At 36.5% G+C, this 27,664-nt stretch overlaps 1 protein-coding gene across 1 annotated transcript; it reads left to right on the top strand.

Moving 5' to 3' along the window:
* Positions 1 to 283: 283 nt before the first annotated feature.
* On the top strand, positions 284 to 26,560 carry DENND6A (DENN domain containing 6A; the record flags this gene model as incomplete). The annotated part of the gene is made up of 20 exons (XM_084292901.1): positions 284 to 466; positions 3,765 to 3,803; positions 3,897 to 3,939; positions 7,488 to 7,600; positions 8,556 to 8,636; positions 9,003 to 9,108; positions 10,157 to 10,236; positions 11,665 to 11,727; positions 12,418 to 12,473; positions 12,803 to 12,925; positions 13,101 to 13,196; positions 16,197 to 16,291; positions 18,138 to 18,203; positions 18,306 to 18,370; positions 18,931 to 19,020; positions 21,856 to 21,909; positions 21,999 to 22,108; positions 22,595 to 22,697; positions 24,176 to 24,250; positions 24,763 to 26,560. The coding sequence occupies 20 exons, from the start codon at positions 284 to 286 to the stop codon at positions 24,892 to 24,894; spliced, it is 1,773 nt and encodes a 590-aa protein (XP_084149027.1). The 3' UTR covers positions 24,895 to 26,560.
* Between the last annotated feature and the right edge of the window lie 1,104 nt (positions 26,561 to 27,664).

The raw sequence follows: 27,664 nt of genomic DNA, 5'->3' as shown, positions 1-27,664 counted from the left end.
GCGTTAAATGAGGAGCAACCCTCGGCGTCTGGCTAAGACACCGACACAGGTTTTAAGAGCTGTGTTTGCTTCCCCATCTCTCAGCCCCATTTCCCCTGCAACCCAGCTCGGGGGGTGCAGAAGAACCCACGGCTCCCCCCCGCGGTCGCGATGGTTGTGCCCGGCGGCGCCGCCCGCCCCCTCCCCCGCGGCCCCCGCGCGGCCTCTCCCACTCGCGGCGCGGGGGGGGGGGAGCCGGCAGGGGTGGTGCCGGCGGCCCCGTCACGTGACGCGCGGCGGCGCCATGGCGCTGCGGGAGCCGGGCCCGGGCAGCGGCGGTGCCGGGGATGGGGGCGGCGGGGCCGGTGCCGAGGGCGGGCAGGACGCGGAGCCGTGCCTGGCGCTGCTGCCCTGGGACCGCTTCTCGGCCTGGCTGCACTGCGTGTGCGTCGTGGGCTTCGACCTGGAGCTGGGCCAGGCGGTGGAGGTGGGTGAGGCGGCGGTGCGGGCACCGTTAGGTGCGGGCAGCGCGGCCCCGTTTCCCCCTCTCTGGGTCGCCCCGCTCCGGGCAGGGCCCTCCCTGCGCCCCGCAGGCATCGGGAGAGTCCTCTGGGGGCATCGGGAGCTTCCTCAGGGGCCGGTGTTACGCGGCGGGGGGTGTGAGGGAAGCGGGGTGGGCAAAATGTTACAGCGAGCCCCGGGGGTGGCCTGGGGGAGCCCTCGGGGAGCCCTGAAGGAACCCTGAGGGAGCCCAAAATAACCGTTTGAAGTACGTTCCTTGCACTATTAAATGAACATCGAGCTGTGAGCTACTGATGCTGCCCCACACTGCAGCTTTTAGCTTCCCGCTGCCCATTGCCATCTTGCACAGACATCTCTGGAGCAGCATATTGAACCGCATTGGGACAGATGATCCTTTCCCGTGCTTTTTTCGACCTTAATGATAATATGACTGGGATGGAAAACAAGCTAAAAGTGTACTTTCATTTGGATCAGTTTCACATCCTGTTCCACCGTGTTCATCATATGATTGTGCAGCAAACAGTTGGTGTGGAAGGAAGAGTGTCCTTTCTCTAGTTCTTTGGGTTGTTGTTAAAGTGCTGTTAGTATAAGCTTACGGCAGACTGGCTTAAAGTTCAACGAAGGTAGCTATTACAACGTTTAAAATACCTAATTGATGTGCATTGTTGGCTGCAAGAGAAATACAAATAATAAACAGGCACACTGGCGTTATTGTCTGAGTTATATTCATCTAACATTATAGAGTGCTGCTAACAACCAAGACAGGTATTTCTTTATAACCTCTGACTTAAGCAGATAATGTTTGTGGTGGATGAGGGAAGCAGAGTATCCCTTGTGCTATCAGCAAACAACTCAAAACTGTTATCAGTTCCATTAATTTTAGTTGAAAGCGCACACAGAATGAAACTCAAAATGTATACAGGAGTAAGACCTGAGCTGTTTCAGTTGTATTGCTGCAGGACAAATAATTAGGTTAGTTTCCATTGTAATCCTTAACAATTAGGTTACTTAACACTGCAGACAATTAAGATGTGGAAATGCAATGTAAACACTTGCATTGTTTCAAACCCACAAGATGTGTTATTTCTTTTTTGGAAACTCCCTAGACAGAAGCAGTTCCGTGCCTAAATCTGCAATTCTAGGAGAAAATTCTGATGACTGTGCTTGGGGGGAGTAGGAGGAAAGTGATTTCTAAGTAGTGTAATATTACATTTCCTCCAATAATTTCCTCTTCCCACACTTTGCAAGTTACTTTTTTTGAAGGAACTTTTCAAGTTTCACTTATAAGAACATGCACTTAAAATTATAATACAGTTGGAGTTTGTGACGCTGGGTCTGCTGTAACACTGGAATCCATTTTTCAGAAAATTAGTCTTTTAGGCTTATTATTTTTTTTCTTGCCCAGCAAGTTAATTTATTAATTCAGGCAGGAAAGAAAAATGTGTGTAAAGGACATGTAGGTTATAAAGGGAAATGTTTGGAAACATTGCTGGTCTCCCATAATTCTGCTTCTTTGTGTCCACTTTGCGCTCTCTTTCTGTCATTGCATGTGTTCTTTTGATAGGCAGCTTCAACACCTTCTCGCATAGCAGTAGCTCACATGAATGGTGTTCATGTTCTTTTCTATTTGGACTTCTTTAGTAAGGTCATTCAAAATATTGGGAAAAGGTTTAAAACTTCGCCTGTGCTGTGCTTGCATTCGTTATCACAGCATCATTCTGACATGGCCATGCGGGTCAGAAAGGCTGAGGAGATGTGACAGAATGGAGGTCAAAGTTGCAACTGTTTTTAATATTTCATTCATTTAATTAATTTCACTTCAACATTTCATAACTTCTGGGAAGACAGTGGTCAGTGAGCAAAAGGAATATGAATTCAAGTCAGGTGTGTAGTCCTAGTTACCTGACTAGATGCAGATCACTTTAGCATTGTTCAGCTGCTTAGTTCTGATCAAGTGTATTACTTCTGGTAAGTTCCTTACATCATCACCTTGGTACAAAAGAATGTAAAGAGATTAAGAAACACGAAGATAGGAAGTGCAATTTAGTACATGCAGTATGCGGTAGAACATAGGTGGAACAAGCTACGTGTATACTAAAAGCTACGTGTAGCTTTTAGTTATAGTGTGTTGTATATCTAGAAGTCACTGGATAGGAGACTGAGGAAAAAATAAATGAAGTGGGGATTTAATGGCAAGTCTGCTTATATGGAGACCTGCCAATGGATGTATTTGTTGCTTTCTATAGAGTAGAATGACATATTAACAGGAGATACATTTACTTAAAATTTTGTAGAAAACAAGATGAAATGAGATAACTGAATATGGTCAACTTGCGTTAATGGTATAGTAGTATGAAAGGACTCTACACTGTGTTACTGTTCTTGCACTGAACCTCTGTTCTTACAGAGGTTCTCATCTGTGGAAGCCCTGAAGCCTTGTTTGAAACATTATTTTTGAATTTATATTGGATTTTATTTTGCTTACAGGCTAGCCACCCATTTTAGTAGTTTGTTTTTTTTTCAGTACCTTTTAGTTGAAGTTCAAGCATCTCATTATTTTTTTTTTCCTTAATGTTCTGTTCTTACTTATTGGCATAATAATGAATTTTGTACATCCAGTTCCTTTTTTTTGTAAATGATGTTTCCATGTCTTACATTGTTTTGCAGTGTTTTTGATTTATTCATTGTAAACAATATGAAATGTATATATTTTTTGTTCTGTCAGTTCAAGTGTTTTTTTTTTCAGTTTATTAATTGAGCTTTCACAGTTGTCAGCTCTCATTAGGGCACCAGTGTTCATCCTTCACCAGTTAAGTATTAATCTATATTGATACTGCAATTGAATTTTGATTATTCCTACCTAACTAACCCCAGTGCAACAGGTTTCAGACAACAAAATGTTACTGACTTTCTTTGGAATAATTTGCTGCCTTTCTAGGTACAAGTTAAATATCAAGGCTAGCTCTTCCTTAAGACCAGTTGTGTCAAAATGTCAAGTACTATGAATTTTTGAGTGTACCCATATGGTCTCTAACTGTCACCCAGAACACCATGTAAAGATGTTTATCTGTACTCTCCAAGATCGTTAGCCTAAAAGCATTTGAGAAATAAGAACAGACACGTAGTGTTACTAACTTAACACTGAAAATAGCCAAAGCTTGCAAGTATTTTAGGGTTGTATCGTAAAAATATTTGGGAAACTTTTTGCTTATATCCAGTTTATTTTCAAATAAAATATTACTTTTTTTTTTTTTTCCTTGTAGGTAATATATCCTCCACATTCAAAACTCACAGATAAAGAGGTAAGTCTTGGTTGCTGTGTAAGTATATCATCTGTTTTTAGTTTAGTAATTTCAGGAAATATAACTGCTCTCTTCCTTTTTCCTATTCCTTAGAAAACCAGTATTTGCTATCTGTCTTTTCCAGATTCCAACTCAGGTAAGTGCTTCTTTTACTCTGTATTCATCTGTTGCTACATTAAAAAAGAATTTAACAGTAAATATCCGTGGTTTTAGGTTAAATTCTTCATGTGCAAATCTTAATATCACAGTCTAATATAACTTAATATAACTGTCTGTATTGCAGTAAGGTCTGAGAACTCTTTATTTAGCGTAAGTGAAATACTGGGAATGTGAGTATGTAACAGCTTCCAGGTGACATGCATGCAGAGGTTTTAAAGTTCTTTGCCAGTAAAGAATGAATATTTAATGTCTCCTTTAAACAAAGTAAAAATGCTGTTATTGAAGAGAAGAGTGTAGGCACAGAGTTCAGAAACTCATGGAAGGGATTTGGGACCCTCTTCTCGTAAAGGAGTAAATGTATGTTTTCTAAATTCTTAACGGTGAAATGGACTTTTAAATTCAAGAGAGAGAACAGTCCTGAAGGAAAAACTTACATTATCTTAAATTTTCTTCTCTGTTCTTTGCTTTTGTTGCTGTGTGGTCCTGCTTGCTGAATTCTTCATTCATCTAAACTTTTCCTGTTCTGCTGCCAAAGAGGAATTAGAGGCATGTGGCTGATGACTTAGACCACCTGCAGAAAGAGATGGCAAAAGTACAGACGCTTCTTTTCACATTCTTTTCTTTACAAAAATCAAAGCTTATAGTAGCAGATTTGTCCCGATACTGTTCTTACTCTCTGGTTGTTCTGCAGCATAGCTCTGATATCAAGTGATGCAGATCTATGCTTTTAATACATATGAGAGAGCTTTGGCATACATCATTTAAAGAAAAAGCCTTAGCTATTTTTCCTCTGTCTTAATGTCATTAAACTTAAGATATTTTCACTGTTCTTGGTATCCTATGTATAAATAGAGGAAAAGTGTCTTTCTGTTATTGAAAGAGAAAATGAGTTAATTGTCTTCTTACTCTCATTGTTAATGGTTATAAATTTGTCCAACCTTTGAAAGCTGTTAAAGGTACAAAATAATGCATTAGGAACAAAGGCTGATTTTTTTTTTTTTTTCCTTTTCCAAGTAAGTGCTAGTGAAGTTATGTTAGGCAGAATAGGGGTATGTAAAGAGGGTTTCCTTTCAGCAGGAAAAAAAAACACCTTCTCTTTATGATGTGACTATCTGCAGGTTCTTGATTGTTCTTGATTTTTGGTAGGCTGAAGTTTCAAATGGTATAGAGGGGTTACCTTCATAAAACTTGTGTTTAAAAATTAGCTGGAAGTATGTGCTATCCTTTCTGATTTATTTTTATTGTAGCATGTAACATAAAAGCTTTGTGTAATACAGCAGTAGAGGAAGTTACTAGCTTGTAGGTAAATTTGAGGTCAGTCTTTCCTAGGTTTTCATGGCTTAAAAAGGCATAAAGGGCCTGGGAGGGGTTGTTTGGTTTGGGTATTTATTTGTGTGGAGAACTTGACAGATCACTTCATCTTTTTGCTTTTGTATCTGTGAATAGAAGTCATCCTAAGACTCTTGGTGACCATGAATTTAGGGGAAAAAAAAAGATTTAATCAGGTGCTAGATCATAACACTTGTGTTTTTATGTGAAGTTATGTGATACTGTTATTTTTAAAACAGTATATTTGACTCTTCTGCATGGATAGTAAAGAAAAGAACAGTCATTTACCATTCTTTTTGAATTCTATGTACATAAAGAACTTCTCAAATATCATTCACAATATGATGAATTCTCCAGGATGTTAATGATAAAGGGTAATTTACTTTTATGTCCTCTGTGGTAGTTTTTTTTATAATAGCTGGTTTTGCTCTGAATGAAGGGAACTAACTGAAAACATGGAGTAACTTCGTAGTGCTTTGTTATTGGCATATACGGTATTTTTCTTGTGATGATTAGGTCCATGTTTTAAGCACTTGTTTCAGCTAGCTGTTTGAATTGGCTGGCATCTGGAGTACAGTGTTGTGGTGTTTTTGGCTTTGTCTTGGTGCATTGTGGTTTCCCACTGCAGCTTCAAGGGATTCTGAGCCTCAAGCCTGGATGTTCTGACTGTGCCATTATTAATCCATGCTGCCAGTTGCACAAGCACATGAATTTGGCTGAGGATTTGGACTGCCTGTGGTTGCTGTAGCAGTAAGCATGTGGCTGATGGAGAAATAAAAAAAAATAAATAATGAAATTGAACTTGTTAGTCTGAAGAGTTAGCTGGAGTGTGGAGCTTTGCCACACTGTTCAGTCAATTAGCACTGGCTAGTATAAAGACAGCTGTTAAGAGTCCAGATTATCAGTAGTCACTTCCTGATTTTTATTTTCCTGTAGAGCTTGACAAATGTTGTCTAACAGCTGTAAGAGCAAAACTCTAATGAAGAAGTTACACTTGCTTCCCCATGCTGAATGTCCTTTACCATCTGGAAACCTACTGCAATAACAATAGCTATAGGTTCAGCAATTGATCTTTTTTATAGTCACTTACATGAAGGTTTCCGTTGTTAGAGTAAAAATAGTCTGCTTACCATGGCTTGGCAATGCTTGAGAGGTTGTTTTTCAATTTATTGTTTTCATGTTACTAACACTGCATTCCAAAGGGGCAATTTTTCTAACAGGTTTGCCGCAATGCGCAATGTGCTTGCGTGTTCTTAAGATTCTAGCCAAACAGCAGTCTGCTCAGCTTATCTAGCTTCTACTTGAATGTCAGGTATTTTTTTTGGAGCGTCCTCTGTTTCAACGGCAAGCAATGTTTTTAACGGCAAGAACATAGTCATGAAGGCATCAGTGCTACAAGTTCTGATACTATAGTTCTTACGTTCCACCTGGAGATGTCTTTCTTTGATGTCTGGTACGAAGTTGGCCAAAATTTATTTTCAGACTGCAGATAGTTGACATACTTAATTATATTTTCCTTTCAGAAATTTATTTCAATAGAAATAAAGGGAAACTTTACTCTTTTTGGGTTATTATGGGACAGTATGTTTTTGTCCTTTCCTGGAATTCTGATGTGACTTTGTGTTAGTAGCAAATATTTGTATTTAAATGTATGTATTATTCTGAACACACTGTCAAAACATAAATATGTCTTAATTTCACTCAGTCTTGTTCAGTTTTGTTCATTTTGCAACCCTCAAAGTTACTAATAGTAGTCCTGGGCTTGCTCTTACAGTGCAACTCTATTAACTTGGCCCAGCTTGGTATAAAAAAAAGGCTAAATACTGTCATTGAACAGAGAAAAGAAACTTGGTCAAGATGAAAACTGTACAGCCAGACCAATAAAATAGGTAATAACAATAGGAGGACAGCTGTTAGTGGAGCTCTTCAGGGACATTAAGGTCTTAAGGCTTTACAGCTAATAAACTCACTGTGAGGTAGAATGACTTTACTTTCTCTTGTTGAAGAAAAGCTATTTATTGCTGCCACAGGTGCCAAATCACTCACCCCAAATGTATACATTTATAAATCAATGGGCATAATAGCAGTGCAAAATAATTGAACCAGAACTATTTTATCTCTTTCTGTGGACAAGTCCTAATATTTAAGCAAATTCAAAATACTGTAATTTGTTGTTTATTTCTTCCCCCTATGTAGGTTGTCTTGGGGACACGCAGTTTTGTTTTAGATTTCGACGGTCTCCTGGAAGGAAAGTTTCATTGTGTTGTTTTCTGGACCAATTGGATAGAGATCTACCAGTTTACTTAAAGGTTGGAAATTAAAAATAATAGTAATAATGTTAATTTCTTCTGGATAATGTTAATTAATAGGTCTTAACACTTAGATTAATGCTCGAAAAACAAAAACTGAACTAGATGTCCTGAAAGATAAAGCTGAGCAGATGGGTTTTTTTTAGTATGTCATTATCATAATAAGTAACTAATAATGGATTTTGGACTGCAAAAAGTCAAACTGATGACCAGAGCTATTTTGTTACTGACTGGAAACGTGGATATCAGATTGCAGGAACCCTTACCGTATAGGGAATCCGAAGTACTTTATAATGTTAACAAACAAGACAAAAACAAACAAGCAAAACCTCACAAAGTTGAGAGGTCTCTCTCTGTTTCCTCCCTTCATGTTCTTGAAGATGGAGGAGTTATCTAAAAGAGGTAGTGACCAAAAAGTCATTCTTGGTATTTTAACTATGCCAGTGGGAGTTTGACTCTCAGATTCAAATTGAATCTGTTTATGCGGCAAATAGTTGAATTCCTGCATGTATGAAGCTAATGTTTTACTGTTGAAATGTGAGAGCATGCTTCCTTAATATTCCAAGCATATTTTATAACACTTATACGTTAAAAGACTAGTATTTATCTTCTCAAGTTTGGATTTCTTCAATTTTTTTAACTGCTAAATTCTTTTTAGTGCATCTTTGTGAAATTTGAGTGTTGATTCCATAGGGAATTAATTCTATTTTTGCTTTCATGGTATTTCAAGAGAATGTAGATATGAAAATAGTGAAGCCAGAAAGCACAATTCCATTTCCACACACTGGTGCTTTCTCTTTGAAGTAATTGAAAATATTTTAATGCAGAGTACTCTTTTTGTATCTAATCAACTTAGGAGCTTGCAGGTAAATAAACTTCTAAAATACTTATAGAATCCTTCCAAAAGAAGGACATTTTCAGGTTGGTATATTTAATTATTTTGGTTCTTTTGCAGAAAGATCCAGCATATTACTATGGCTATGTATATTTCAGACAAGTTCGAGACAAATCATTAAAAAGAGGCTATTTCCAGAAGGTAATTTCAATTATCCTAGGAAAATACAAATTTCAAAGTTATTTATTTTTCAGTGACCTTAGAGAAGCAGGAAGAATATCTTGCTCTCTTAACTAAATTCTTTGGTGATTTGCAGTAAACTGATTTAATTTTATGTCAGCTTTGTTATGTTCCAGCAGCACTGTTTGGAAGAAAACTATTTTATGTTAAAACAAAAAGTTGGGAAATTTGGGGAGTTCTTTCTCAATGGCCCGTGGTAAAATGTGTGGTTAGCTTGTATGTGCGTGGGAAAAGTCACACTTGGTGTTCTCTGAGGATAATCAGTAGAACTGCAATACAAGTGATTAACTTGAAGTTGCATTTTTGTTTTGTAACTCTTTATTCCAGTCACTGGTCCTCATCAGCAAGCTGCCGTATGTCCATCTCTTTCGCACTGTGCTTAAGCAAATAGCACCAGAATATTTTGAAAAAAGTGAAGCTTTCCTGGAAGCAGGTAGTGCTACTATTATATAGTTCTTGAAGCTCTCCTACAATATCACATACCTGTTTTGGAAAAAATAACATACTGTCACAGTTGAGTTTGTGCGTTTGTTTTTGCAGGGTGGAGGGCTAAAACTTCAGCAAACTGGCTTGATTTCTGTCTAGATCATTGAACAGAACTAATCTGGTTTGGGATCCTTTGTGGGAGAGTTGATCCCCACTGAAAAATATTTAAGATTTTGTCATAAATTTCAGAACTAGCTGTTCAGTACAAGCAGCCGATGACAACCTTTAATGTGTACTCTTGACAAATCGAGTCCTTTCAGGCATTCTGATAACTTTTGTTAAGCAACTGTACAAATGTCATCTTGCATTGGCAGAGGGGGCTGTTTTAACAAAATACAAGAAGCAACAAGGCAGCACTGATAACAGGTGCATCAACCTGTCCCATACAAAATCTGAGTCTATGTACTGGCACTGAGCAGCAATTTATGGAAGCTGTTCTTGATAAAAGAATTACCTGTATATAAGCAGACTTTTGACAGGTTATATTATGAACAAAATAAGTTCTAAAACAAAGTTACTACTAGAATTAGTAATGATACTTGCAATTGTTTACAACAAAATGCTGGAAAACTTTGTAGGCAAACTTTTAATATCTCTGAGGACTTTTTTTCCCTTAATTACTTGTGTCTCTGTTCTACAGTAGCTGATTTGCTTAAATGTTTATGTCATGTTCAGTTTTTTAATAATGTACTTTCATGCTTTCTCATAATATTTCTTCAATGAATTACAAATCTGTTATAAAAATGGAAGACAAGATAATACTATTTTCATGAAATGAAAAATTTTGTAGTTCTAATGGAATAGTATATTAAGAAAGTCAACATTGCTGTAAAACTTCCTTAGAGTATGGAGTGAAGAAAAGATAATACTGTGGGGTATTAGCACTAACTTAAAAATTCAGTGTGCACAAAGGTGACTACAATACCGTGAGTTAATGCATATCCATAGTAGCTGTATGTGTATGTGTTATGCTTTATACTTTTTTTTTCTTTAAGTCTGTAGTGATGTTGATCGCTGGCCACCACCAATTCCAGGGGAGATACTACATTTGCCTATCATGGGTATTATAATGAAGGTAAGTATTCCAGCACCTCTTTTCTCTGAGGGTGTTTTCCTCTCCATTTGCTGAGCATGTACTCACTGTATTCTGCCTTATTTTCATTGTCTCATACTTTCGTACTTCATCCAGAACAAGAATAGACTTATATTCCACTCTGAGTAAAAGCTGGGGAGGTCTTCGTTAGGTTCCTTGATTGAGGGGGTCATTTTTTATTTTTTCTGCTGTATAGGTTAACATTTGCTTTTTGTGGATATTAAAAAGAGATATTTCAAGACAACTACTAATTGCAGTCTCTGTATTAACCTTCTGGAATATGCAGGAGGCTTTAATGCTAATTATATTTGTCAAATATTAAGTAACACTTGAAAATACTGGTAATTAAATTCCAGTCAACCAAATGAAATGTATTGATGGAAAACATTCTTGTTATTGAAGTTTGACAAACAAAAATCTGTTTTGGCCAGTGCACCAGAAATTAATTCCTTGTCCTGTTGATAATTCTCAATGAAATGGAAATACGTCTGAAGAAATCTATTAAAGAAGTTGGATCTAGTGCATGGAGAACTGTAGAACTGTAGGTGGCCAAGAATTGTGCCTCTGGGAGCCACAGTATCTTTATCTGAAATGCAATTAAATGGAGTTGATGGATCCAGAGGTTACAGGCAGAAGTACATTCTTAGCAGATAGTTTCAAGCTTATGGCCAGACACATTTGCCTTACCAAGGAGAGAAAGGAGAAGTTTCTGAAGCTATTTTGTAGGCACAAATTTAATGTTGCAGTCTTCTGGACACTACATGATAATGAAATGTCACATATGTATGTCTTGTTTGCATATTGGGTATTGTCCCCATATTGTGGTTTGTTTGGTTTTTACACTGCTAGGGCAGTGAGCTTAATAGTTGTGTATAAATTACATGTATTTGTACACACCAGCTTTCAGTATGATTGAATTAGTAATACTACAAGACTGACAGATGCGGACTGCGAGGACAGAAAAATATATTTGTTGTTCACTATATTTGGGTTTTGTGCCATACCCACAAAGAAGTCTGATGTTTTGACAGTTTGTGGGTTTTTTTCCCCCCTCCTAGCAGTAATTCTGTATCACCTTAAAACCCCATAACCTTGTTTTAGATTGTTCTCTTGAGCATTTGAATGCTTTTGGTTGGTTTGAATTTATTTTAAGAATTTATTGTAAGTATAATTTTCATATTCTAATATTCAAATTGTAATATAGTGCTACGTAGCATTGCATATCGATTCCTGTAATAATTGTCTGTAGTCTTAAGCTATGTATTCATTGTTATGTGAATATTTGGGAGAGTAAGTTAAGCACAGTACTGTATTACGTTCTCTTTAAATGTTGCAATTTATCTGAAAGTGATTATTTTAGGTCAATGCCAGATTTGATTCAAGGAGAAATTATTTGTCTTTCTTTCTTAGCTGCGGATTCCAACATACCGTGACAAGCCTGGAACAACCCAAATAGTACAGAACATGCACCAGGTAGAGATTAGATACTGCTGTTGTGTATAACCATAAGACAAAGCTAAATAGCTGCCTTCGTTCTTTCTCTTTAAGCTTGTTCATAAAAGATTGATAGCAAATCCTTATATATTTTTGATGATAATGAATTCCAGTCTTTGAAATTTTGAATAGAAGAGTATTGGATTCTTGAATAGAAGTGTTGGATTCTTCATATAAAAGTGTTTTAATCCTGTTACCCTGGGCACGTCAGGAGATGACACGAGTTGTTCTGCTGCTGGAAAAGGATAGTTGGCTAACAAAATTACTTAACTTAAGCATCTTTTTAAAGAGTGAAGCTATACAAAACTCTTTTTTGGAGGACAAAAATCACATCAAAAATCTTTTCCCATAGAAGCTGGTTATAAAATAAATCTGTCCTTGCCTTCATATGCAGCACAGCTCTTGTTTGAAACAGCTTTAGTGTTTTTTTTATAATTTTCAGTCTGACAGTCGCATAAGGGGGTGGGTGGGTGAGTGTGTGTATGCTAGGAAAATCTTGCTTTTATCATAAAAAAAAAAAAAAAAGTTACTTGGGGAGACAATGCACTACAACCTCAGTAGTACAGTAGCGGTACATAAGGTATATAGCATCTACTATATATAAGCCCTTAAGGCAAACTGTTTTAATACCTGTGATGACTAAAAAGCTAGTATTGTGATGTCTTTTAGGCAAATGCTCAGATCTCTATGGCCTTACCCACTGTTCATGAAGTAGACCTTTTCAGGTAGGAATTTGGACTGATTTGTTCCTAACTGTGAATTTCCCACAAGTTAAAGTTTGAGGGTTCCATAACACATAGTTAACAGGTCACAAGCTATTGTTTACCAGTATTATTTTTAATACTCTTTTTCCATAAAACTGTCTAAAAAAGAATTCAGACAACATGAAATTGCAATAAATAAGCAAGTTCATTAAATGTTCCCTTTTACAATAATATTTTATATTTTTCAAATGACTCCAATTCTCCTGGAAACCTTTTTATACAGTTATTAACAAGATACGCATTCCTTCTGGTTATTTTAAATGTATTAAAATCTCTCAATCTGTTTTTAGGTGTTTCTGTCCAGTGTTCTTTCACATCCAGATGCTTTGGGAACTAGTACTGCTAGGAGAACCACTTGTCGTGATGGCACCATCACCATCAGAATCTTCAGAAACTGTGTTGGCACTTGTGAGGTAAATGCAATGGAGCTGCCAAACTGATGAATAAGTGGGTCATTGTTGCTTGCAGCTGATTGCAATCGGAGTTATCTGAATATAACAAAGCCTTACAAATTTTAGATTAGCTTTTTCTTTCATTAAATTTTGTATTGTATACATACAACAAACTTCTACTCTTTCTACCTTGCAGTTGTATTTCACCGTTAAAATACTGCAGTGATTTCAGGCCATACTTTACCATACACGACAGTGAATTCAAAGAATATACAACTCGCACACAAGCCCCGTAAGTAAACCAAACTTTGTTGTGAAGGTGTTGCTTAAAGTCACCTGTAACCATAAACCTGTGTTAAGATACTACTCAACTATTCTGATTTTAAGATTTATCTTATGGAATACAATAATGAGACATTTTAAATTGTCACTGCAGTTAGATAGGATAAAGAAGTTACTCAACAATGCCATAATTTGAGCTTCATAGGACTCTTGTGCACAGCATAAATAAAAATGGAAGTCTGAAAGCAAGATTAAGTTCAGCTTTTCAGTAACACTTTGCCTATGCAATATCAGCTCTGGAATAGCTCCTTTGGAAATTGTTTTATACTAATCTTAAGCAATAATTGAACACACATCTAGAATTCAACATCTGGATGTCTGTTTTGCAAAGTTAGTTCATTTGGTGTCCTAGGTGAGACTGTCCTTTCAAAAGTATCTCTTCACTAAATTTGCTAGAAAAACATTGCAAATACTTCAGAAGTTAAGATCCTTTTCTAAGAGCATGAGTCTCAAATCCTGTACAAAACAGTTTTTTAAAACTGCTCTAAGGACGTCTGCTTCTTTTTAAAAAAAGATTAATATATTCTGCTTTTATTTTAAGAGCATACACCTACGCTATTTCTTATGCTATTTAAATGCAGCTTGATTTGGGAAATGGAGTATGTGTGTTAGATTCACTTACATTTTGTAAACAATTTTTTCTAGTTCCTCAACAGGCAGTGGCAGTTGTGTTGGGTTTTTGTTTGTTTTTTTGCTGTGTTTTTCCTCTCAAAAAAGTATTGCCAGTGGAAAAACATCTAAACATAGGCATTGTGCTTCCAGTTGTATTCCAGAGGCGTGGTTATACAGTATGTAATTTAACTTCTAAAAATAATTTCAAGAAGAATTTAACTAAACTTTAGTCACCCACGTTTTACTCATCTGTAGCAAAATATAAAGGTTGTTCAGTACCTTAGAATTTCTCTGGCTTTCTTACAGAAAAATGGCAAGGCTAGAAATAGGTGTTTAAAGCAGTGGCTCTAAGAAGGGGAAGAATGCAGATGATGCAGATTCTGTGTGTTTTTATTCTCTTTAGGGAGAGGGGAGCAAGGAGTGTTTTGTTTTTTTTTCCTTTGTTTTGACTTAGGCTTTTTCAAATGTTACTTCAGTGATACAAAATCAGAATTGGTTCTATTAAGTATGCTTCTAAAAGAGACCAAGTAGTTTACCACAAAATCTTGCTATTGTGTTACACGTAGCAATAAAACAACATTCCTCGTGATTTTCTACCAATTTACCTTAACCCAGAGAAACTTCTCTGTGTGAAAGAAAGCCTTACTTTAAACCTTGCTGTTTTCCTCCAGCTAGTAAAAGAGTGTCAGTTCATGTACATTGGTCCAAATCAACTACATGTGAAAGCTGCTTTTTAGTTTCCACGCAATAGGCATGAAATAATTGTTATGTTAGGCTAGGCTAGGCTGGACTTATCCATCCCTAGGGTTGTGATTGTTTGAGACTATTTACTGTTTATGCTGATTTTCTCATAATGATAAGAATAATAGATAAGTCATCGCAAATTGATCTTTTTTAGAGTGCAATGGAAGGATGTGTTGAAACATTTGTATGGACACTGATCTTTATATTGTTTTGGAAGAGAAAATGTAAATCTCCTATGATAACAGGGAAAAATCACAAGCAATATCTGCAAATCCCACTGAATTTAAATCAACAATAAACATGACTTTAGCAGGATTATAGAAACGCCAAAAATAATGAAACTGAATTCACAATAGTGTGTGTATAAATATGTAATCAGTATGTGGAATGAAGTGTTTCCAGGTGAACATGCTTGAAGAGCAATAGGACTGGGAAGAACTGATTTACTGGTGAAACTTGAGTCAGTGAAAAGCAAGCAAAGACTTCAGAGATACTGATGTGATTACGCACTGCTCATTCTATGGTGTAATGAGGCTGGGAGATGAAAGTTGCTATTTCCATAGCTTAGGCATTATACCAAGCTACAAAGCTGCGTTCAGATTTTTGTCCTATCTCTTCATGCCTGAGTTTAAAAAATATATATTGTTATAATTAGTAAGTAGAGGCAGGAATGTAAGTCAAAAATAGTTGTAGATTAGCATAAAAATTTATACCCACTTGTCATCATGTTAAAAACATAAGATTCTTAAAAACCAATCTGGAGAAGTAATGATAAGCTATTTTTAGTGTAGCAGTTCCAGTGAGGTTTGCAGTTGTACTCTGTCCTTAGCTAACATTTGGCTATAAAACAGATGGCAGCCACTATATAGAAAAAATATAGGACTAACATGATGTAATCATGATATAAGTCCCAAATTCTGCAGCCCTGCACTTACTGCCTCTTTTTCTGCTTGTATGCTTCCTCAAAGCCGGTTTCTATACACAGAGTAGAAAGGAAAATCTGGCAGTTTAACAGCTTTGTACCCAAGTTTACAATGTTCATGTACTTAATAACCTAATAATTGCTTTTTAACAAAGGACTCTGAAGCATTGGAAAGGAAGTAGAACAGCAAGTGTCTTTTTCTTTAATCTTGTCCTCTGAGCAGTAGCTCAGCTGAGAAGTTTTGAACAAACAGCAGCAGTTGCATTGGACATCAATGTTCAAGTACTGAGAGTCTGTCATAATGAAACTTTGAAACATAGCAATTAGCTTTTCAAATATAGGGTTAAATTTCTGCTCATTTAAAACAAACAAAGCCCGCAATAATGTTAGATAATCCTGTTCTCATCATTGTAAGTGGGCAGGAAATAGCTAAGAGCGTCAAGTGGAAGCTATGGCACTTTTATTCTCTGCTGCTGTTCAGACTTTGAGACATCTGTCCAGCTGCTTTCTAAAACTTAGAATCTTTAAACATGTTGTCTTACCTGCAGCTTAAAATTTAACTCTTAAATACAAAACCAGAATAATTTCAAGTTAAGAATTATAGTTGACCTCTTGTATTGATTAAGACGTGCTCTTGCTGTCATATTTTAAACATTGTCATTGTTTTTCTAGACCATCTGTCATTCTAGGGGTGACGAATCCTTTTTTTGCTAAAACACTCCAGCACTGGCCCCACATTATTCGGATTGGAGATATTAAACTTCCAGGTAAAGTATAAACATCCTCTACAATCCTGTGTGACAAGATCTAACTGTGTACTTATTTATAAACAAACATGTAATTTAGTTTAGTTTAATGAATTTAGTTTACTACTAACCAAATACCTGTCAAAAAAACAAACAAACAAACCACCAACTAACCAAATACCTGTCAAAAAATAAAAATCTGTCAAGTGAAATTAGGCTCTCCAGTACAGCATGTTTTGTATTGCCCATACTAGTATATTTAATGCAAAAGGTGACAATATTCATCAGTAATAATGTTTTCTCTAAACTTTCACACAATCCTGGTTCTGTATTCTACCAAAAAGGTATTAATTGAGAAACGTCGATTCTGATACTAATTTTAGGATTAGCAGAATATAATAGATCAATTACAGCAAGTACATGGAAAGTAAAATCCTTTAAAAAAGCTAAGTTAATAACATAATTCTAATCTTCTAACATTTCAGTAATTATTATTTGTTCAAGGTGGACAACTTCCTTAATTTTAATGTAATATTTGATATCATATGTATGGCTGGTCTGTAATAAAATCCTGTAGTGCTGCATTTATGATAGGAAATTCCTGATTGTAGTTGTTTGCTGTGACAGGTTCTCTGTTCTGAAAGTAGGACTGTGTAAATATCCAATTAGGGTAATATACCATAACATCTGTAAGAACAAGTTACCTTGTATTTCTGCATGTACCAAAGTAATTAAAGATTACTGTGTTCAATGTAATCATGGAAGATTTTTTTATAATCAGATTTTATAATTTTTTATAGTCATGGAAGTTTTTGCTTTGCTTCAAAATATTACCCCGTCTGTGCTTCAGAATACTTGTTTCGTAAGGAGGAGGATGGAACTCTGTAGTTAAGATCTGAAAAATAGATTCTTCCTTAGACTATCGATCTGAAAGGCCATGTACTAGGTTGCTTTCAAATTGGATACGTGATTTCAAGTTTGAAGTTTTAAAGTTCCAGAGGAACTGTGTAAAATGCTTAGTTGGGAAGTTCTGGAGATGTGTTTGTCTGACCTGCCGTTAGAATTTTGAACTTCATTTATTTTGGTACAAAGAGAGGGCTTGTGATTTATTTTTATTTTTTCCTTTTCTCCCCACTCTCCAGTTTCAGTAATAATTTATACTATTATCCAACGAAATATAAGAGGAAAATTCTACCAAGGCTGCAAGATTGTTAACAATATTTAGGGTCTTAGGGCTGGACAAGAATATATTTGACTAGAAGCAAAACAAAACAAAGAAAAAACATTTACTTTGAAACAGTGACTTAAATGGATTTTGTTATAACACATAGTCTGTGACTACTATTTAGTTTCATATATATCTAACGACTTTAATTTTGGCTAAGGTACTAATGATTTGTTCCTGAAAGTGTTCACCCTAAGAAATAAAGGAAGATGGAATAAAGTTTGAAGTGAATGAAATAAACATTCATTGCTCAACAGTCAGTATTTTCTTTGGCTACTTCGGTTCAGAAGGTTGTCATTTTTTATTTTTTATTTTTTATTAATTTTTTAGTTTTTATTTCAACAGAGAACCTTTATATAAATTAAAAGCCTGTGTGAAGGTGTTAATGTTCTCACTGGATGTTTCTGTATACTTGGATGCTTGTTAATGTTTCTGATACCTCTTAGAATAGATAACGTCTTAGATAATATTATAAATATTACAAATATTTGATAATTTATTAAAATTTTATAACATCATTGTAAATTATTATATTATTATAAATATTATAAAGTTTCTAAAAATCGTTGCAACATATAGCATACTAATACCTAGCAACAGGAATGGAGATTTCTAGTAAGGTGGCTTTGAATGTTTTGGCAGGTGATGTTCCAAAGCAGGTGAAAGTGAAAAAACTGAAGAACCTAAAAACTTTGGACTCCAAACCCGGTAATCAAGTTGCTTCAGAGTTAAATTACCAGTGTTTTTAGTTTAAAACAAACAAACAAACCATTTTTCCTTTGGCTATATGCTACTGCTTTTTTTCTTTAGGTGTTTATACCTCTTATAAGCCATACTTGAACAAAGATGAAGAAATTGTTAAACAGTTACAAAAGGTAATACTATAAGTCTCTTCATGGAAACACTATCATATGCTGTCTTACAATGTTCTCATTTAGAGTTGAGCTCTGTCTACATAACTAAAATGAAACAGCATTCTGATTCCTTTGCCCTGATTCATAACTGAATAGATACTTTGAAATTCTCACTGTAGAAGAAAGACCTTCTTATATATGTTTCTATAACAACATGAATGGTAAAATTCACGAAGCTAGCTTAATGTCTTAGATAATTGAAATGAGCGCTTAGTTTATCTGTTTTGTTTTTTCCAACTTCTGCCATCCTTCTCGTGTCTCTTTAGTCCAGAAATTTCGCCCATGAGGTGTTCAAGAATCAGAGCTTACAAACTAAGAAATTAGCTATTGAAGGCTTGAATGTGCAGAAGGAACTTGATCCTATTGCTTTCCTTTCATGGTTCAGGAGAAGGGGGTACAATGTGTAAGCTTATGGCAAACGAGTACAGCAATATTAGAACAAATATTCATTTATTTATTTATTTATTTTAAATAAAAAGAAGCCCTACTTACATATCAGACTTATCTGATTTCTTTTTAAGGGTGTGCAACAGAAACGTCCTACAGAAGCACAGAGTGTGATTCTTCGGAGATACTTCTTAGAATTGACAGAAAGTTTCATTATTCCACTAGTAAGTTGTTAGACTTTTTTTTTTTTTTTTTTTGTATATGTAATACAAGGAAGGTTTTTTTGGTAACAGTGTACCCCAGGGGTCAATACTGGGTCCAGTACTGTTCAATATCTTCATTAATGACTTGGATGATGGGGCAGCTTTTACCCTCAGCAAGTTTGCAGGTAACACAACTCTGGGAAGAGTGGCTGATACTCTGGAGGGTTGTGCTGCCACTCAGGGACCTCAACAGGATGGAGAAATGAGCTGACAGGAACCTCTTGCAGTTCAGCAAAGAGAAATGCAAAGTACCTGGAGAGGAATAACCCTATGCAGCATTCCCTACGGGGCCTGGCCAGCTGGAAGGCAGATCTGCAGAAGAGGATATAGGGGTCCTGGTGAACACCAGGTGAACCATGAGTCAGCAGTGTGCCCTTGTAGCAAAGAGAAACAGTGGTATCCTGGGCTGCAGGAGGAGGGCTGTTTCCAGCAGATCCAAGGGGGGTGAACCTTCCCTTTTAGTCAGCACTGGTGAAGCCGCACCTGCAGCATCGTGTCTGGGCTCCTCAGTACAAGAGTCTTGTGGAACTTCTGGAGGGAGTCCAGCAAAGGGCCAGTAAAGTGATTGACTGAGGAACTGGGGCACACCAGGAAAGGCTAAGACAGTTGGGGCTGTTTAGCATAGTAGCATAGAGAAGACTCAACCATTCTGTGATTCTATGAATAATATTTGAGCTGCAGAAATTTAACATTAGGCTATGTCTTGACTTTTCTGAAATACGGTAGTGTTACATTTCTTCACGTATGGTAATTAGCAGAAAAACGATGCAGGAGCTTAATGTCAGAGAAGGAAACGTTTATATTCCTAGACAGCAGGTTCAGATTTCAAAAAATGAATGCTTCATTGTGTAAGTTGATTGCATAAACGATACACAGTACATCACAAGCAAGCATGTGAAAATGCTAAGTATAACTGTGCATATATTTTAACATGGGTTAAGAAGGAAGTTTGTTTAATCCTTCCTTGACACTTGTAATTGACACCCCCACCCCTTTTCTGTTTGAATTTTTTTCTGTTGGAGGTTTTTCTTTTTCTGTATGTGCATATAAATAAAGGGGTGTTTCTCCTGAACTTGAGAAATGGCAGTTTTGAAAAAGTAGAGTTGGAAAGTACTTGGTGATGAGAAGAGCTCTAAAATTGTTGATTCTTGTAGTAATGTGTTATGATAGCTGAGGGGTAATCTCTCTACTAAGGCATGACAGATCAGCCAGCTCAACCTGTAAAGGAATGATTCTCACAAGAGTTTGCTTTATCAAGTTTTATTTTTTCTGGTTTTGGGTGCAATAAAACCAATTTCCAGCAAACTCTGCGTGTTCAGATGACTCTACAAGATGCTGTTAAAATTTTACAAAACAGAGACTGACTTACATTGAAGGTTGAAATAGACCTACTTTTCATCTAATAGGGTGTCATACAAATTACTTTTTTCAGTGAATCAGAATAATTTATTTTACAGTATCCCACTCTTCAGCAAGTGGCGGATGCCTGCTGATAAGCTCTCTAAACGTGTTACTTCACCTGTTCAAATCTCTAAGAGTAAGCTGAGGGGGCAAATTTTGCCTGATCTCTAGCCAGTAAGCAGGGTTTCTTGGAATGCTAAATGTTCACCAGATTGTTTTTAATTCCTGACTGAGATGAGAATTGGCTGAAAGAAACTTAAAAGTAGGAAAATTTATCTACTCTAATAGTAAAAACTTACCTGCCCTGTAAATTGAAATCCAGTTCTAGTGGTTGCAGACTAGTGACAAACCTTTATGCTAACAGATGAATATTAAGGTTAGGTTGCTGAATCCATGCAGGCTGACAGCTTGGAGACTTTGACTAGCACTGACACTGAAATCTGCTATCTGTTCTCTAGTCATTGGGATGATGTAAACATGTTCTAATGTGGTCTTACCTAGCATTTGGAGTTAGGACATTCACAAACAGTTCTGTATGAGATTGAGTCATTTCTCTGGGCAAGTGTTTAAAAACAGGAAAGTGATACCTAAGGCATTGGATTGTACATACTGATGATCCCTTTCTGAGCTCCCTAAACACTCAGTGAATGAGCTGAAATTTTCATCGTTTTAGAGCATGCCATGACTGACATCCAATTTCTGTTTTCATAATGTTATCAAAGCTGATTGTGTTTATAGATCAAAAAAGTATGGCCATGTGCAACAGTTTGTATTGATGTGCTTGTGTGAGCTGGCAAGGTGGAGCTGCCCCCTGTAGTCAGAGTTTAAGCTTCGGATTGGCATTCCTAAGAAATGTCTCCACCACTGATGCTTGAGATAACCAGCTGAAGTGCTGCCAGTGCCTTTGCCAAGCATTGATACTGCAGAGAGGCCCACAGCTGAAACAGCATTTGGTAGGGTAGTTCTGTATTTCTTTGTGTAAGAGACTGTTAAAAAAACCCCTTCCAAATACTTGATACAACACGGGATTAGTGTTTGGCATTCACCCAGGATACAAAGGCACCTGTGAGCTACCAAAATAGGATGAGAAACTATTAACTAGTGGATGGAGTTCAGGGTATATATATTTCACATATTTGTTTGCTTGCTGTCCTGCTTTCCCTTTTCCTCCATCCTTTTAGAACCTTGCTGATGTCAGGTTCTGTAGCTGAGAAATGAATATGGGATTAGATAAGCTCCTTCTCATATTCTCACGTGGCAAATATGTATGACCCCACCCTGTACCATTACTTAGAAGAGAACGCTCTGTGGTCACAAGTGATAAGTAAATATACACGTGGACTGTGTATCTTAAATACTGGTTATGCAAGCAACCTTTTTTTTCCCTTTCCCTAGGAACGTTATGTGGCAAGTCTAATGCCTTTGCAAAAATGTATATCACCGTGGAAGGTAAGAAAATACCATTGGCATGAGATGGAGGTGGGTGACTGGAGAAGACAGTTACAGTATTCTAATGATTTTTTTTTGTCTTTATGTAGAGTCCACCGCAACTGAGGCATTTTAGCCAAGATGAATTCATGAAGACGCTAGAAAAAGCAGGACCACAGCTCACTTCGGGTTTAAAAGGAGATTGGATAGGACTTTACAGGTCATTTCTTTCATCAACATTAAACAAAAAAAGTTTTTTTGTTTTTTTTTTTCCTGAGCATGCTTATTATCAGTATTGGTTTGAGTAAGACTTTATAAATCTGACTTTTGGAAAATATACTTTAATAGAAATTGTCCCTGTAAACAAGTATTATCTGTTGGGAGGTTAGAACTGGACTTTTCCCCGAACTTCATACCTGATTCCAATCAAACACAGAAATAAAAATAGGGATATTTAAAATAAAGCCTTGCTTTTTTTTGTCTGACATCTATTGTCTCTGACACCTTTTATTTATGTTGATTTCTCAATTTTTTTTTGGATTAATACAAGCTACTGTTACACCATGTTTTTGTGAAAGTAAACAGAGAAAGGGCCCTGATCCTTATTCAATGTCAAACATAACTACTTTACAGTTGATGACATAGAAAACTGTTATCAGGATTGTAATTAAAATATAAATTTTATTTTGTTTCTCTGTTTTAACAGGCATTTTTTGAAATCACCAAACTTTGATGGCTGGTTTAGGAGCCGGCAGAAAGAAATGACACAGAAGTTGGAAGCCCTTCATTTAGAAGCACTCTGTAATGAGGTTAGAAAAATGAGTTCTCATGATTGTATTTATCAACTTGTAATAATAAAAAAAAATACCTCCCTCAAGTCAGTTTTACTTTTGCTGTTTGCATTGGTTGAACATAAAGTTGATAACTTTGTCAAGTACATGTAACAAAACATGAATTTGTTAACCAAGTACAGGCTAGAACTAACATAACAAAAGAAAACAGTATGATAGGCAGCTTCCTTTTTTTTAAATGACTGTCATCATTTATAAAACAAATCTTTAATCTTTTTCTTCTTTTTATATATTTTGAATTTCACATTTTTCCTCAAAAAAGGTGTTTTTTTCCTCCTATTTGGCAATGTTATTTCATTCAGCTTCTTTTCCCTTTGTTTGATTTGACATAACACACTTTGAGCTACTATTTAACTTTGAAGGTATAAACTAAGTGAATACCATCGGAAGTTGACAACCGATTATTTACTGATAGGAAATAAGCCTACAACTAATCAAGAATAATTAGAAACTGAGATGCGAAATCTGTTATTGGTATGTAACAATCATATGTTGTAAGATCCATTCTTTACATAAGCAGGTGAGATAGCTATCAGCCAGTTGTTCTGACACAAATTATGCTGAAATAAAGGCATCACAAACAGAGAAGAGATTGTACAGCTAAACAGGGAATAGGAAAAGCAAAAAGTACATCACAGCTTTAAAATTAAATAGATATAGATAGATCCACTAGTTAATTTAAAATAAGCTATTGATTTTTATCCCTGGATTTGTCAACTCCTAAACAGTACTTTATAGGAATACAAACAGATTGTTCAAGTAGAGCAACCTAATAGTTTGCAGGGCAATAGCTAGGCCAGTTAGCTCACCTAGAATATATCCAAGTATATTTCATACTAACTTATTACAAAGAGAAGGATTTATGTCATAAATTTATTACAATTTCTGCTCCTTGTTTGCTTTTTCTTTTGATCTAATAGTTAAAATCTTTCTGTACATGAGAAAATGTATTTAATAGGTGAATAGTAAAGGAAGAAGAGAACAGAATTGGCATAAGGAAATTCACTTAACTACATTTTGCTGGTTATCAGCTATGTGATAGATTTCCTTTAATGCCCTAGAAACAAGAAGTGCAGCTTGGCACTATTTTAATCTATAATCATGCTGACCAATCTTGCTTGGAAAATACTCACTGCCGTTTTGCATTGTAGATGCTATTTTTGAAACTAAGCCTGTTTGGCATGATTTTTTTTCCTATATTTGTTCATATTGTGGTTGTGCCTTTGTCTCCTTTTATGTTAAGTCCTGAGCGAACCTGCAAATAAAGCAGATTTTGCAGTTCAGAGACAGTATATGAGTAAAACAAGTTAGGTGAATAGCATAAAAATAAGGAAAAGGAGAAGAGCCACTATGAACAGTAGGCGTAAATTAATACCACTTTTGAAAATTATATATGTTGCCATAAATACTTCAATGTTTAATTTTTATTCTGTTAGAATTTGGTTTTCTGGAGTCAGAAGCATACTGAAGTAGAAGCGGTGGATCTTGTCTTAAAGTTAAAGAACAAACTGGTAAGTATGTGAATTAAACATGGCTGTAATTTGTTTTGATAAACCAGGTAGAAGCATTATATAGTTGTGTTCACAAGTACTTCAGCAAGAATACTCTTTAAAATCTAGGTGGCTAAAGGAATCAGTCATTCCAGTTACTATAAACAAACAGTTCAGCCATGACTGAAAGCGAGCCAGCTTCCCAACATTAGCCAGCTATGTTAGAAGCATTGCAGAGAGATCTAGTTAAAAACACTTGGAACTGATTGGGAGCAAGGCTGAATCCTTACAGAAGCAGAAAACCAAACTTTCTTGTCATTTCTGGAAGTCCAGATCAGTGTTAGCTCATGCTGGTGTATGCATGTTGAGGAAACCTGTTGTGGCAGGTTTCTGACCAGAACAGCAGGTCCAAATCCCTGTTCGGTTGACAAATGAGGAATTAATTTTCCAGATTTGCTAATATGTTATTTTGGTGTCTCTTGAGGTAAACTGGCATTTTTGGTAGAAGTAATTTCTTATTGTACATTTTGCAGTTGCAGGCTGACAGAGAACATCTTCCCGTGAAAACTGACACACTGAAAAAGCTGCAGGCACACATCCATGATATTATACTAGCACTTCCAGATGACTTGCAGGATATCTTGCTCAAAACTGGCACAACGTGATTTCTACTGGCCTTTTGTGTGTGTGTGTTTGTATGTGTGCAGAAAATGGAAGGTGAATGTAGTGTTGTGGAAGACAGTGGCTTACAAAGTTCAGGACACATATCTAAATAGTACGTTAACACTACAAACGGACTACACTAGTAGTATAGTCCACTGTAATATTTTCACTGTTTTTTCCCCACTTAAGTACCAATGCAACTAAAGGAATTCCTGTGTCTAATAACGTTTCAAATAAGTGCTCTTAAAGAAAAATCTGTGGGCATCTGAAATTATACCACAGTATAGGACCACAGTGCAGTGCTGGCATTGCAGAACATTTTCTAATTGGTGCTGCTATACCCAATCCTGTTAACTCAGGGGTAAGCAATATTGATCCTGTACTGTCCTGTTGATGTAGTATCTGCCTTTTTTTTTTTTTTTTTTTTTTTTTAATTGGATAATATGTGACTTGGTCAGTATGCATCATATTTGAGGTATTTTACTGGTAAACCATCAACAGTTTACAAAACTGTTTCAGGGACAGCTGAAATCATCAGACTGGTTCTTAACTTTCTTCCTTTCACCTTCTTAACCTCTTTCCAAAGACCATATTGATTTAGAGAATCATTAGAGAACAGAAGGCAGCTGACAGAAACTTCCTGAAGAGAAGCCTTTTCTATTCAATGTCAGTTAATTAGGGTGCTCTTATTCACATGCCTTAAATAAATATATACTAATTTGTGGCTTTAAACTGCTGACATTCAGGATTTAAAGTGGATCACCAGTGTAAATGTATTCATCACAGTAACAGTATTCATCACAGGAAGTAAGCAGTAGTTTCTAAAACAGAATTTAAAATCAATGACTTCAGTAGAATTAGCTGATACGCAATCTGTTTTGGTTGGAGATCATAGCTTCTGTTTGAAAATTTTATAAATATATTTTTTTAATTATTTTTGTTTGTTTTTACTTACACCAGTAGGGTCTTTGAGGAGCTAACAGGGTGGGAGGAGATGATGTTGGGTTCAGCTGACAAAAGCCTATGGAGAGGTCAAACTGTGGCAAGAAAAGATTGTAGTAGGAAATTGTTCTTGGTATATGCATATAGCAGACATGCATAAAGAATAATTTCCTCTTGCATACTAAGCAACAAGAACATGATGTTTTTCTTGAACAAGGTTCCGTGGTAATTAAAACTCAGCTGCTCCACATGCAGTGTTGTACTTTGACCAATTTCAAGTAGAATAAACTTAATGCTATAGTGTACGCACAGCATAAACTTTTGTATAACAAGTGGATCACGGTTATCAAAAAAATCTGCTTTTAAGTGCTTGGATAGAACTTTTAAAAACATGACATTGTAATCCTGCTATAAGAAAATGCTTTTGTATGATAAATATTTCATACCATCTTTCTAAAAATGTCTTATTTAGATAGTGTCACAATTGTATTTTTATGAAGATGTGTATTTTAATACTGTTATGGTTTGTATACAATTACTCATGACCAAAAGTTTAATGTATCTATTATGTTACTTAAACTACTTCACTTTAGCATTACTTTCTAACTTGGAATTTCTTTTGCACACCATGATGAATATGATTTCTAATCTAGAAATTAATAAGTGGCCATTCTTATACTAAATTTAACTTGGAGCACTGTGTAGTTTCTTGGACCCATATAAGCTGGTAACAACTGATAAATATTATTACATGACTGCAAATATGTATTTTTGTAAAAGAAAATAAATGGTTTTGTTTTTTGGACTTATGAGTCTTAGATGCAGGGTATGTCTTTTTCTTTTTTTCTCTTGGGTAAGCAAAGCTGCTCAGCATCTCTTAGAGAGGGACCTCTGCTTAGTCAGACCTTGTGAGGCTGTATCATATAAGTGACCAGAAATACATGATGCAATGGAGTGTTGTAGTTTGATTATGCATCATGGTTATTGTGTGATATGGATCCTGCAACTCTAAGAATCCAAATAGCAGGGACTTATAAATAGCAAAATTTATCCACTCTTCAAACTATTTCCTGTACACAGCTGACGGGCCCTGGAGAAACGTGACAGCGGGAAGCAAGCTGCAAGCGAAGTTCAATTCAAGTTTCTTTAATGGAGGTGGCGTTAGCTTAAATCCCTGAACTGAATGTTTCAACAGAATTACTTGAACCTTGCTCAAAAGAAAGGCAAAAGGGAAAGTTGTACTGGGTTGTTTGCCATCTTTGTCAGTGCTCTGTAATGCTTTTTTTAATGGTGGTTCAGAAGCCCCTTAACTAGAGCTGCAAGCCCTGGCCAGAGGTGGGCAGGAGGATGGGAGCAGCCCGGTCCTGCGCCCTGCAGTTTTCTGGTTTCCCCCTGCCCTTCCACCTGCCCCTTTCACGGAAGGGCTCAGAACCCAGAGCCAGGCTTGGAAATAAACACAGTTCAGTACAGACTAAAGAAAGCTGTGTGTGGGGATCGGAGATTTTCCTTCTCACATCATACCTCCCAAAAAGGAACATGTTGCTACTAAAACGTGGCTTCTTTCAGTTTTCATTCCCGTGTCTGTGCGCTGCCTGCTTCCTGCTGGGGTAGCCGCACACGCACACCTTGGTGCCAGCATCACCTTGTTTACATTCCCTCTGCGCCTTCTGGCTCCAGTTAGAGAAACAACGTCAGGAGCAGTCCTGCTGTGATCAGTGCTCCTGGGGCTGGGGCTTTGGGGTGTTTTGTTTCGTTTTGACTTTTTTTTAGTTTATTTTTTTTACTGTGTGTTCTGTTTGTTACTAGGACATCTTTGGGGTCTCTCTGGGG

The sequence above is a fragment of the Netta rufina genome (assembly GCF_964035555.1).
Source record: "Netta rufina genome assembly, chromosome: 10".
Lineage (NCBI taxonomy): Eukaryota > Metazoa > Chordata > Aves > Anseriformes > Anatidae > Netta > Netta rufina.
This window is presented reverse-complemented; position numbering and strand designations above follow the sequence as displayed.